Source organism: Larus michahellis, chromosome Z (assembly GCF_964199755.1).
Source record: "Larus michahellis chromosome Z, bLarMic1.1, whole genome shotgun sequence".
Lineage (NCBI taxonomy): Eukaryota > Metazoa > Chordata > Aves > Charadriiformes > Laridae > Larus > Larus michahellis.
Window position 1 is genome coordinate 30,218,996 of NC_133930.1, and position 14,316 is coordinate 30,233,311.

At 40.4% G+C, this 14,316-nt stretch overlaps 1 protein-coding gene across 6 annotated transcripts in view; it reads right to left on the reverse strand.

Annotated features, from left to right (window-relative positions):
* The window catches only part of RFX3 (regulatory factor X3), a 141,133-nt gene extending 131,970 nt beyond the window's left edge, over positions 1–9,163 (reverse strand). For 3 of the 6 annotated variants that reach the window (XM_074569763.1, XM_074569762.1, XM_074569759.1), the window contains exon 1: positions 8,736–9,163. Coding sequence is in view for 2 of the 6 variants with exons in the window: in XM_074569761.1 (XP_074425862.1) it covers positions 8,306–8,363 (58 nt within the window). In the remaining 4 variants the exon portion in view is untranslated. Of the gene's footprint in view, positions 1–8,305; positions 8,603–8,735 lie in introns of those variants that run through there. The other 3 variants (XM_074569761.1, XM_074569758.1, XM_074569760.1) reach the window with 2 other exon arrangements.
* Positions 9,164–14,316: the final 5,153 nt, after the last annotated feature.

Here is a 14,316-nt window from a genome sequence, read left to right on the forward strand (position 1 = left end):
CTGAATATCCCAGGCTGCACAAGTTCATACAGTTATACTGTTTGACTACTGACCATCCGGATGACCCGAAACAACAGCATTAAAACACCCACAGCAAATAACTGCAACTGAACCAGCATACAAACATAACCTTTACAATACCGGGAGAAGCTCTGTTCCATAAACCAGAGTCACTACTTGCATGATAAATTACGCTATTGCTTTGTAGGACCACTTCTAATTCTCAGTCTATTGCAAATAAATGTTCCCTTCATTTGACATAAGTTTGCTACTGAAGTGTACTTCAGTCACAAAACCCTAATTCTGTGAACCACCTTGAGGTTTGGAAAACCCTAAGCCTCTCTCACCTCCACATAACTACAGACCCCGTGCACTAAAACCTCTACAAATTTACCTGCCCACTATTGTTCCCTGAAATACCCCATCAGCACTATGCTCCTTACAGTAGTAGAAAGGAGTTGCAGAGAGCTGGAGACAAACAGAGCAACTCCGGACAACCTTCAGTCAGAAAGCACCTGGAAAGAGATGATACCATGGAGAGTTGTGCATTCATCTTAGCTCATTGACACTTTCCTCACTTCAAAACCTAAAGCACAAAAAGACTTCCACAAAACAAGGGAATGGAGACATATTTCTTTATATATATATATATATATACTTCCGTTCTAAAGCTAAGCAAGTTCCACTGCCTAAAAAAACCGTAAGGATGGTATAGCTCACAGAAGGACTTCCATGCCTTTCAGAAAGTCCAAAGAATAACCTTCCTAGAAGTCAGCAGGAATTGCTATTACTATTACACAGAATCAACTCTGAGGTGTTAAAAACATACTGGATTTTACATTTTTCCATTTACTAAATCTGACAGAAAACAATAAAATGAATGCAAGAGTTATTTGTCATCTCATGCAAATTGCAACTCAGTTGAAGTGATTTAACACAGAGTGGAACAAATAAAATAGGAGTGAACTACACACCAAGCAGAAACCTGCATGTTGCCGTGACCTTAGCTACCACATGGTCAACAGATGAGAATATCAATTTCACCTCATGGCTAAGGGTTAATTTGATCAGTCAGCTACTAGGCTGGTAGTTCAACTGCTTCTCACTAGCGAAGGCTAATATAACTTTGAATACAGCCAGACCTTTTCTGCAGAAGTAATCTAGATAGTGTTCATAAATCATATGTTAATTTTATAAATGGCTGTAATGGTCTGTAGAGTTATAGATACTTAGTTAAATATTGACTTTCTGTAACTTTACTAACCATAAAATGTGTATGATCTGATAATTAAATTATTTTAATTTTTTAATCATAAATTGAGTAAATTTATTTTTTAAATGGTGATTATAGAACAACTCTTTTCCTAAAAAACACTTTGACAAGTAAGCATGAGTTTTTAATTAAGGCAAGTAGTTTTAAGGCAAGTTTGTTTTTTTTCTTTACTGTATCTTTCCAAATTCTCCAAGAGACCTAAAGCAATTAACATTGAAACCCTATAATTAACATGGTATGTAAAAACTTAACTAGTATTTCTAGCATATAATCCTTTGTGTACAGCCACATGTGCTTCCACATGTGGAGTAGGAAATATTCTTCGGTCACTAAATCTGTAACTCTATTGTCTCTCCTGCTTATATCAAGCTACAGAACAACAAAGAGGTAAGGATCAGCACGCATCTTATTGGAAAAAAAGCAGTTAGGGCTCTAGATGGAGAATTCTGAAAGTTTTCTGCAACAGTTAAAGGTGAATCTTCACATTTACGAGACATTTAACATAAAACAGAAATCCTGACCCTCACCACTCCTTCAAATGGCAAAAGAACTACAATTGTTTTCTTATTTTTGTTTTCATTTACCTGTAATGAGTAGACTTAGTACTCCTTAGTAAATACTAGTTACTTTTTCTAGTTCAACTGATCTAAGACTTGCATTGTCAAATTGCACTCTCAGCTGTTCACAGTGCAGAACGCTACCCAGAGATAAGGAAGAAAAAGCTCAGGTAATAGCATCTCATTTTGTTTAGACAAGGCTACACAGACCAACAGCAAGTTCTGTAAATGCTCTGTGGATAATGCGTAACAGGTCACACCGAAAGACATCAGCTCAGATTCACAAGCCCGGTCACCTAATCCACTAGCAAGTAAACCCTTCAGATAGCCTACAAACATCCAGTATCATTGGCAGACTGCTTTCCCTTTTCCACCCTGGATTAGGTACATTTGCAGGGGGAGAAAAAAATCAGACCACAGGTACTTCAGAAACAATGTACAATACATCACCTGAAAATTCAGCAGACATGAACTAACTCATTGGAGCTAAAAATGCACTTACATATTTTCGAATTTTACCTCCACAGAAGCATAATGAATAGCTTCCTATAATCCTAAATAACTGTGTTGTAAGTAGTTCTGGATCAGAATCCTACTACAGTTTTTCAATTCTTTGTAAGGGAAGTGTAGTTAACAACACAGAAAAAGTAATTGGACAAGAAAACAGAACACCTTAACTGCAGTAGAATAAACTGACTCAATGGCACTTACAAACTGACACACCACACCTTTTAACAGGTTTGCTTGTTTCTATTTCTACTTTGCAACGTTGCATGATTTAACTACACCGAGTTTTAGTGTTTAGAAAACATCCCAGAGGCAGTATGTAAGAGAAAACACAGACTAATTATTAGGAGGTAATAAAACAGAAAAGAGAACCCATTTACTTGGTAGATAAACAGTAAACACAGCTTTGAGTCATTAGTTGTAATGGCAGCATCCAAAGCCTGAACAAAATCCAAAGAGATGGTTCTTGCCTTAAAGACCTTATAAACTTATTTGAAATGAGACTTCAATAAGAAGAAAATGAAAGAATTAAAGAAATTGTTTACTCAGAGGAGGTCTAAGAAGCTGAGATATACTCAATGTACTGGATCCATGGGTGGACAAAATGACCTTTAAAAATAGTGCTAGATATTTTTTTCCTCTCATTAAAGAATGAACACGTCACAAATGTTACAATTACACTCAAATTTAGTTATTAATACACAATCTTTGGTGTTCCCATAGCATTGTTATGGATGTCATGTAAGAATTTAACCAAGACAGGTTAGAAATAAGCCAAGAATTTACAGAGGAAGTCTGAATTGCTAGAATTTAAACTTCCAATCATCATTAAAATTTGTATTGTAAAACAGTAAGTTCCTTTATTAAATACAACTTACAATATAGTCCAACCACCACCTCTTTATTTTGGGCTACTAAATCTGAAGTTAGGGGACCAAAGACCTACCATAGTGGAACAGGAAAAACAACTAAACATAGTGTGCAAAACCAAGCAATTTAAGGTGTACTATCCCAGCTCCGGTCTGCACCTTTGCGTATGCTTCCAAAGGGAAATTATACTGAAGTAGACATCATTATCCATCCACACGCACAAAAAAGCATTGCCTAATTAATCTCACAGTGTATGGAAAAAACATAGATACCATTAAACTAAAAGAAGTTACAACAATGAAATTCTAATCTGTCGGGTTCATATATACACATAGAGAAACTTTTGAAATGAAACACAGTGGTACTCACAAATATATAGAGGATACTAATTTCACAGTGGTGGTTTTTTTGTTTTGGGGAGCATTGGGATTTTTTTGGGGTTGGGGGGGGAAGTGTCTTTCTCGAAACTAATGATTGATGGAGAAAGGTATCTATCCTAATCAACTAAAGCTCCTGTCTCTCTTGCAATTCACAAGCAAGCAGGTAAGTTTCAACCTCAGTTTCATCCAGGAAGAGTTTCATCGAGAAAGAAAAATATCTATATACAGCAATACATTTTTTTAAAAAGAACTCAGCTATAAATGAACAATTTACATAAAACAGAAATATAGACTTATAAACAAAAAATGTAACATACAAGAAACATCACTCCAAAATGCATGCATGTATCAGGTAAGTTCATCTATTTTTTTAGATGAGCAATAATTTACTTCATTAAGTATAAACTCTTTCAGCTATATGCTATCCAGACATAATTTACATATATCTATTTGGTCTCTTTCAATGAACAGAAACTGTATTTTAAGTGTGTGTATGTGTGTATACACACATAGACGTACTCAGATACAGACTAGACAATTTGTTCCATGACTTTTAGCATAATATTACCAAAATACTAAGTGTGCTATACTGCGATGCACAGAAAAAAGTAGAAAACTTTCAGCAAGATTTATTTAAATCCCATATACACTATCAGTGTACTTCAATGAAAGAATTTTTAGGATTTCCTATCCTTTTTGTATTTCAAATAGCATAGCACCCTCTGGTGCATCTACTAGAAAGAAAATAACTAAGAATAAACAGCAGTCATTGTTATAAAAAAGACAATGTTAAAAAAAAAATAAAAGGAAAAAAGGAACCCTTAGAAACAAAAAATGCCCAGGAATCATTAGAAATTAAATTTCAATTTCATGCTTTCATATTAAAATCCAATTGAGAAAAATTATAACTATTAAAATAATAAAAGAAAAAGAATGAAAACTGCAGGTGTGCTACTACAGAAGAGTTCCAGAAAAAAAAGACGGGAGAAGTCTGAAAATAACACTGTTTTCTTAATGATAGGTCATTTTTATTAAAAAAAATATTCTTAAGTGAAATATCCTTTAAGAAAAAAAAGTAAAGTAATTCAGTGAAACAAAATGTTACGTGAAGCAATATATCTGCTCTTGGTCTTGCAAGAATGAAAATGAGTAGGGCTACAGCTATCCACACAGTCATAAACTGATAAATTTCACACCTCCTTTTAAAGTCCAACGAGAAAAGAATTAAATAATAACATGATTGTACTATATGGAACACTTCAAACTCTGATATGACATGTTAATTATTAAAAACCACCTAGTCACTGGGAAAATAATTTCTTACAAAAGTACATTTTGCTAATCACAAAAGGACAGATCACCACCTGCTTCAGTCAGCTTTTGTAAACCTCTGGAAGTCTCAACACAATGCACAAGAAATGAAAGTGACACCTGTTTAAATCAGCCATCTGTCCTTAACAAACTAGATTTGGACAAATCAGTACATGTACTGCTCTTTAAATTTCCAAAATACAGGTATACGTAGCATGTGTGAGAAAAGAGAAGTGTTGTTACGATTGACAACCAACTTTACTAGAAATACGTAAATAATAAAGTTGTGGCTAACAGAAAAACATAATCTTTAACATTAGCGTATTCATTTTAAAAGCCTCATTAATTTTTCAGCCCTCCTTCTTAGTAAAAAAATAAGTAGATTCATTCATAATTTTAAAACGTACCGCTTTTGGTATTCTCATACACTCATTTGACAAAGAGTTTGATTTTGTAACGGAATTCCATACAAGGACGCTACAGCACCATTGAAAGTTTATTTTTCATTCGGTCTGTATTTGCGATGCATTCACAACACATCGTTTCAACTGAAAATAATTTTTTAAAAGGACTTTAAGAGTCATACATCTTATATTTTTAGAAGCCTATTCATTATTTAAGTATCCCCCATGACGATGCCTGCAGCTGGTAAGCTTTTGGAGACTGCAGGTAAAAATTCAACTAATATGGAATATTTTAAGAGGGAAGGAAGCCTTTCATAAGAGGACATAGTAATGCATGAAAGCCAGAAACACCAGCTAGAACACCAAAAGGAACCACAGTGATAAAAGACTATTGCCTTTTGGACACTTGCTTACGTTTCAAGATAAGAAGAGAGGAAAACAGTAACAGCATTCCCTCTCAATTTAAAGTTTAGTAAATGAAAAGAAACAGCAACATTCATTTCTGTAGACAGTTTCATGATTAACAAACCACTGTATCAGGCAGGAACAAGAAATGGGATAGCACTAACAAAGCCAAACCTAATTATCAAATAAAGCACCCTGACTTTAAACTCTTTAACAGCATTGTACCTTTGATTCCCATTTCATTTACCTAAGCTACATTACTGAAAGGCTAGCATAATGTAGGTTAACTCACTAACAACACAACAGAGCATATGATCCAGATAGGCTCATTAGGATATGCTGAAACACAATTAGATAGTTACACACTCTAAGTCCTGAAAACCAATGAATAAAAAAAAAAAAATAAAAATCACACGCCACCTCATTTTCAAACACTGGTTAGCACCACAAACAGCAACTATTTTGACAGCTGCAGGCATTAGAGAATCAGAATACATAATACAGATCTCATCTGTGATCATTACAGTATTTCAGCGAGAATAAGGAGTCAATACTTTTCTCAATGAAGTCCACAATATTAAAAGAGGTCACCGCAGCTGCACTATTATTTTCCAAATTGCAGTCATTGCCTAAAGAAAATGTGGCTAATAGTACTAAAAAGGTCTTTGTTTTTAGAAAAAAATATGTACTTTTAATCTGATTTTTAAGAAACATCTGTACATCTCCTCACAGAGTTAAAACAGAAAGTTTGTTTCACAGCCGATGCACGCACCTTCCTTTGCTACCAGGGATCCGAATACGTGTTCTGCAGAGTGATTTCAATGCCCAGGAAGGACTCCATCCCACATAGTACTCTGTCCGGCTCTAAGAAAGCTACTCAAAACCAGCATGGTGCAGAACTGACATATCCTCTTTTCAGCAACAGTAGATGCCAGGAATGATTTCATAACCAATGAATTACATAAACTCCCCAATAAAACTAATAAACAATACATTAAGATTTAAATGTGCCATATAACTGATACAGTACGGTAACTCATACTGAAAATTCTTAATGTCTTTAGAACTTACTTGATAGCAGGACCTAGAAAATTAGCACTCAGTGGTTTCATATTGAGTAAAATCATAAAAAGATGACAACATAGCAACCTTTGGTCATTATTCAAAATAATGTATTTTCTAGGTTCATGTTGTCCCATGAAATAGACATTAAAAAAAAAAAAGATCCACTACACCTTAGCTCAAGAAATATTAATATCAACAATGCACTAACCACTTAGCACGTTTTGTAGTTGATAGCCGCTTGGAAAAATTGCCCGTCACATTCATTGGTAGTTTCAATGTCAGACAAACAAATATATTGTTGCTGAAATTTTAATGAGAAACCCTGCATTTTACACGGGGTTCTACAGATATAAAAACAGAAAGAGTGGATAAACAATTAAAATACAGGTTTTAGAATAAAATCAAGAACACATATTTTCCTAACTATTTTACTAAATACAGCAATAAGGAAATTATTAAGTCATTGCTTCAAAAAGAAAAAAGCTTGCCACAACGACACATGATTTGACAAGTCAAAGAGGAGAGTGCAACTGGATATGGAGGTGTTAAAAGATAATTTCATTGCCATAATAGATGCCAAAAATTCACTTTAACCGAAAGAATTTTAAAAGCATGTAGAGCATGATTTGATGCCACTGTCAACACAAATCTTTAGATCTTCATAATCAATCACAAAAAGGATGAAGAAAACAAGTATTTTGCATTGAAAAAAAATACAAGGCATCCTCATTAATAACACAATTTCTACTACAGCTCCTTGAGAGGTAAAAAGCTGCTTCTTCCCTCTTTCCCAAACATACTCTTGAAATACAGCAGTAGTAAAATGACAAAGACTTTTTTTTTAATACTACTTCGTGTTTTCTCCTTTCTTTGCTGCTCAGCACACAAACTTGCACTCAGTTTCTTGAATTTCCTTCACCATGGAGAGTTTAAGGGAACTGAGATGGATTCTCTCCACATGAACATAACTCACTGTGCATAAACTAGATCTACACATGCACTGTTCCACACTACACTGGCAGTATGAAAGCATAATTTAAAAAATAATCCCCTGCAGAAGGAATACAAGAAAAAAACAAACAAAAAAACCCAAAACCTGATAGTCTGTGAATAGGTGGGGGTATTGAATAAACAAAAAAACACAATACAAAGAAAATACAGCTTGCACGAAAATATGCAGCAACACTAACTACGAATAAAAGAAAAAAAATAGATGGCTACACAAAGCACAGAAAAGTGACTGACATGATCGACAGCAAGAGAGTATCATTAAAAGATACAGCAAGTTCACAAAAACGTGCAACATTTAGCCGTCGCATCAAATCAGAACAAGGCCGCTCTAAGTGAAAGGGTAAAAACACCCCCTGCTCTCGGTGTGCTACAGGATCCGTCTCCGGCTGCATGCTTCCTCCCACCCCTAGGGATTTTTTTCGGGTTTAAAGTAAGTAACCTTAGACCGCGGCCGGTGCCTCGTTCCCCGATTTCTCGAGCCCCCCCCGCCCGTGCAAAGGAGAGACGGAGTAAGCTGCGTACCCACCGCACCCAGGCGATTGTCCTGGAGGTCCCAGACGCCTGCCGCCGTCCCCACCATCGCCGAGTCTCTCTCTCCCTCCGCACCTCGCTCCGCCGCCGGCCCCCCTCCCCGCCCAACAGACACCCCCATCCCAACCGCCCCCCTACGCAACACGCTCCCCACCCAACCGCGAAGTGCGCCCGGGGGCTGCGGGGCCGGGGGGGGGCGGGGGGGAGATGGAAGGACGGTGGAGATGAACGGAGCGGGGGAGGCAGCAGGGCGACCCAGCGCGCAGCCCAAGGGAGCAGCCCCGGCCCGGATGCTGCGAGGAAGAAGAGGAGGAGAAGGAGGAGGAGGGGGGGGAGGAGGAGGGAGGGGGGGGGGGGAAGGCAGCGGCTACGGGAGGGAGAGCGGAGGGAGGGCCGGCGTGCGCCCGGCAAGCGTATTCACCTGGGCTGAGGCGGGCTGTGGTGGCGTTCCCGCTGTCGTTGCTGCTGGAGGTGGCGGTTGTTGTTGTTGTTGTTGTTGTTGTGGGTGACGATGAGGAAGGGGGTGAGGAGCAGCAGCAGGAGGAGGAGGAGGAGGAGCAGGAGCGGAGCGGTTGTTGTTGATGGGTAACAGTCGCCAGGACTACGGTGACTATGGCGCTTGATTCACAAGGCAACGGTTGCTATAACTCACAAAAGGGAGAGCGAGCGAGGGAGGAGGAGGCGGCGGCCCAGCCAGAGAGGCCCGGAAGAGGCGGGGCCTGCCCTAACGGACGGCGCCGGGGCGGAGAGGAGGGGGGCGGACACAGCCCCCTCGGCCACACCGGGCACCGCCCCGACTCCTCTCCCGCGCCGGGGCGGCGGGCGCAGGCGGGAGCGGCGGGAGGCGGTGGCGGCGGACAGCGGCGGCGGGGCCCGCGGCGAGGGGCGTGGCCGCGCCCGTGCTGCCTGGGCCGGGCTTGCCGCCGCCTGACGCCACTTCCGGCGGGCGGGGAGGAGGGTTAGTTGCCGGGGGCGGGGGGGGGGGGAAGAAATCTGGCCGCCGCGGGGGTCGCGCATCGCCCAGCAGCGGGAGGGGGGAGCCACCGCCGGCCGGGACGGGCAGGAAGTTAGGCCCGGCGGTGGCGGTGTCCCCCTCCCGCCGCCGCCCCCACGTCTCCTTCCTTCGGAAAATGGCAGCGGGGAGCCAGTGGCGGTGGGGGAGCTGCCCGGCTGCCGCCATTTTAAGGCGGGAGGGACGGCGGCGGCCGGGCCCGCAATACTGTGGGTCCGCGGTGGAGCTGCCCGCCTTGGGCTGCACCTGTGGGGAGGTGCAAGGCCTCGCTGTGGCCGAGTCAAAGTCTTGGGGTGTCCGGTGGCCGCCCTGGGTCCACTTGGACTGGACGCGCCAACGGGCCTCGGCCCCTATGCAGGCGGTGGGGCCGTGGAGGCCGCGGGTGCGGTGGTGACAGGCGGGTGTGAAAACCGGCTGTTCTGCCGGTCTGTGTCTCTGTTCGTGCTAGGGGTGTACTTGGGGTACAGGTGATGTGGAGGTGGTGTTCCAGCTGCATATAATGCCCACATGTCTAGTAGCTACTACAGTCTGTAGTCCCAGGGCATCCCCATCTGCAGCTCCTCGCTAACCTGCAAAGATCTCTACAGGTCCGTACACAGCTGCTGCTGACTGCGTAGCCAGTAATGCTTGTCTTTAATCTATATACACTACAGAATTCCTTCGTGACTGTTCTGTGTACTGGTCTGTATCCTGAAATATTCTGTTACTAACACATGGTTTAACAATCTCAACGTCTTTCTCGTACCTGTCGCTGTAAGCACCTGACATTTGCCTCACATACCCTACAACCACTCCACTGCAGCTGTCGCTACATGAACAGGTTGAAATGACTCCTACATAGCACAGAAGCATTTTCAAAACGTGAATAGATTTACTGTGATTCTTAGGGCCCCATGTAACCATCCTAATTGTAACAACTACTTACAAAAAAACCCTGAAAAATCTGTAAGTATATAAAAAATAAGTCCATAGCTGATGGAGTTTTAAGTCTATAACAGAACAATCTTGAATTAATAAAACTGCATTTCTATAGCTGGAGATATGTCTTACTACTTCCCACTGTGGAACCTAATCTCCCTGACATGGAAAACTAGTAACTACTCTGCTGGGATTTTCAACCTCAGTGCATATAAGGGTGTTTTAAGAGCTCACTGTCACTCACTTTTGAGTAGCCTTGTCAATCAGGAGCACTAGGATGAGACAGAACCATAAGTAATCTAATTTAATAACAATAGATCGCAATGCATTTAAGCATTCAATTCATTTGAAGGTAAAAGATAGTTTTATAAGCATCTTTCATTCTATCTATCCAGCAAATTCATGTAGTTTTATTTAGCGAGTAATACATTGAAAAGTTTGAGGATTTGTGTTTTCATTGAATTTTAAATTTCATGTGAACAATGTAAGGGACAAAAAGGGTGGTTGAAGTAGTTTTACCAGAAAATTATTGCCGAAGCAATGTGACTCAATTCCATGGGAAAGCTTTAGCAATATTCATCTCATCCCTGTTGCTAAAGGAAGTGTTGGTCTTAAGTTTTTTTTACTTGATAACTGTACTGTGTTTTCTGTGGTGTCAATTGGCACTTGCATGCATATTTGCTTTGCAAGATGAACAGGGTGAGCTGTGGTAAATGTCATAAAGTTGAAGGATAAAACCACTGGGCTGTCGATTTGCATTCTCAAATCACGGAACTTTGTGTGTCTGTCTGTGTGGAAAGAACAAATCAAACCTTATTCAGGCCTTGGCAGAAATTGAAAATATATACATATATGTAGCACTGTACGTCTTTCCTTGAGCCAGTGTATTTCCAGAATATTTTCGTGTATGCCAGCATTTCAGTCTATAAATACATGATCACTTGCTGTGTCAGAAAGGGTAGTAGCTACTTTTGTTACAGGGAGATTATTTAATTACTTCAATGTTTTGATGCTTCCATCTATGAAATTAATTTGCAGAGGTACCGACTTAGATCAGTCAGGGCTTAATGGAAACTGAAGTTCTGTTTTAAATAGTTCCAAATACATTTCTACAAATTTTTATCGCAGAATTTTATCAATTTATCAAAGAACATCTCATCTTGATTTCTGAAGAGATGATCTCTTTTTTTTTAACTTCGCAGTTACTCATTGCAAGATAATTGCAAGACTTGTATTTTATATTTAGATGCAGAACATACCGTATATCTCAAAATAATCGTATGCCTTCTTAATATGGATAAGGAATAAGCAGAATATAATCAAGTTTTTCACCAGTGAACTTAAACAGTGTTTAAACTAAGTTGCTCATGTACTTTGAAACGTATCACTTTTTGTTGTCAGAATCAAAACTTTAACACCTCTGAAAAAGAATTGGTTTCATATGCAGGAATTTATACTGCAGTTTCTTATGTTGAGAATGATAATGTAGGAAAGGCTATTCCTATGAACTGCTTGTTTTTCTGATACTAGATTTGTAACATTTTCAGGTTTTGATCTTCAACAGAATTATGCTGCCATCCCCAGGACTTTTCCAAAATACAGAATCTTATAGAGTTTCCGTCTTTCTTAGAAGGTCATAATTAGCCTGTCTAGTAATCTCATACAACATAGCCCATTTTTTGTTAAGTCTGCTTCATAGGTTATTTGCATTTCCAAATGGTTTTCAGATACAGTCTGTCATTTGTAGCATATCTGAAAAATACCATAAGGCATTCCTATCAGCCATGTTGTGCAGAACACAATATCTATGTATCTTATGAAACAGTATAAATACAATATAAAATACTAAAGTAAAGTGTGTAAGAGCAATCAAACTGATTCAGGCCATGGGTACATCTAATCCAGTATTCTTACTGGCCTGGTTACTATAAGTCAATGCCTAGAGAACTGCAAGAACAAGCATATCTGTGCATTTCACTTGTTAACTTGGCCAACCTGTGACCATTTTCAGCATATAACTTCAGAGAATCTTTTTCCAAGAATATGTCCCGTCTTCCCTTAAACTCATGTATAAACTTTGCATTCGCAATGTCTTTGCATTCGCAATGTCTTTTGTCAAGAAGACCCAACTGTCTGGCAACTGTTACATGAACAAAAAAGCCCTTTTGCTTTCTCTGAAGCCTAGTCCCACTGGTTTCTGTCTTTTCTATTCTCGTGAGTGCTCATGATGAGGGGGAGAAAGCAAAGATATGTATACATATTGATGTTAAGAGATAGGCAACTTAGCGCAAATCTGCAGGCTACACTGTCTGGTTGCTTGTCATGGTTCTTTTGGATACTGTAGTAAATACAGAGACAACCACACAATTCTGCTTAAGTAAATTAGTTATTTATTACTTACCTAATTGGTAAGTACTAGTGCACATAAGAATCTTACACTTGCTTTATGCTATCTTAATGCCATAACAAGTCATTCACTGATCCATTGAGTATTTTCTACCTATCTCTGTCATGATGTGGATGTCCCCTCTTGCTTGGTGATCTGCATACCTGTAGTCCAGCTATGTGTGATACACATTCCCCAAATGCCTACTAAGGTGTTGGTTTTTAATAGGGTTAGGTGAAGCTGACTTGGACCATGAAGCCCGTCCCTTGCTGTTTGCATGAGCAGTATGTGCTTTTTTATACTGGCTTTTCTGCTTCATTTAGCATCCTGGAGTGTCATAGAATCATGGAATCATAGAATAGTTTAGGTTGGAAGGGACCTTTAAAGGTCATCTAGTCCAACCTCCCCTGCAATGAGCAGGGACATCTTCAACAAGATCAGGTTGCTCGGAGCCCCATTCAACCTGACCTCTGGGCAACCTGTTCCAATGTTTCACCACCCTCATCATAAAAATTTCTTGCTTATATCTAGTTTGAATCTCCCCTCCTTTAGTTTAAAACCGTTACACCTTGTCCTATCACAACAGGCCCTACTAAAAAGTCTGTCCTTGACTTTTCTATAAGTCCCCTTTGAATATTGGAAGGTCATAATAAGGTCTTCCCAGAACCTCCTCTTGCCCAGGCTGAACAACCCCAACTCTCTCAGCCTTTCCTCATAGGAGAGGTGCTCCAGCGCTCTGATTGTTTTTGTGGCCCTCCTCTGGATCCACTCCAACAGGTCCATGTCTTTCCTCTGTTGAGGGCTCCAGAGCTGGATTCAGTACTCCAGATGGGATCTCACTAGAGCGAAGTAGAGGGGCAGAATCACCTCCCTTGACCTGCTGGCCATATGTCCTTGCTGTTCATTCAGGAACACCAGGATTCCTCTATCAGTCTGTACCAGGTAGTTGAGGAACTGAGACTCCTTTTTCTCTACTGACTCAGCTACCAGTGCAGCCTGCATGTTTGACCTTGGGGGTGGGAACAGATGGCCACACTGCTTTGCTGGGCAAGAGGCTCAGTAGTGCGCCCATCTCATGGTTGCCTGGGCCCTCTGTCATGTGGACAGTGTTGACGTGCTGCTCTGGAAGTCCTTGGTTCTCATCAAGGTAAGTTTATATCTTTTCCACATAGAAATTACTTCATCTCCTTAAATTACATTTTACCCTAGCTGCTGGTCCTCTCATCAGTGGTTGAGGAGGCAATCATTGGCAGGGCTACGAGCTCTCTGTCCACACAGTTTTACAAGAAGTGCACTTTCCTTGTTTACCTGTTGTTTCCCACGTTGCACCCTGTTGACAATTCCAAAACAGAAGACATGGGCAGTACCATCATTTGCAGGGATGAGGAAGGAACAAGATGGCAAGAACTGACCATAAAGGCTGACCATAAAGAGGAAAAGTAAAACCGGTGACACCTGGCATTTTATGTGCATCTAAAGCACTCCAGGATGTGGCATAAGCTGTACATGCTGCTACCTCTGTGCTTGCTATACACTAGGGAACTGAAGGGGGTGCATCCCACTCACTGAGTTGATGGTCTTGCATCCACATTAGCAACTGAAACATATTATATGCACTTGTGGAATACATCTTCCAGTTTGGTTGCATTGGAAAGGTGTCTTGAAAAGGAATGTGAAGTTTGCATG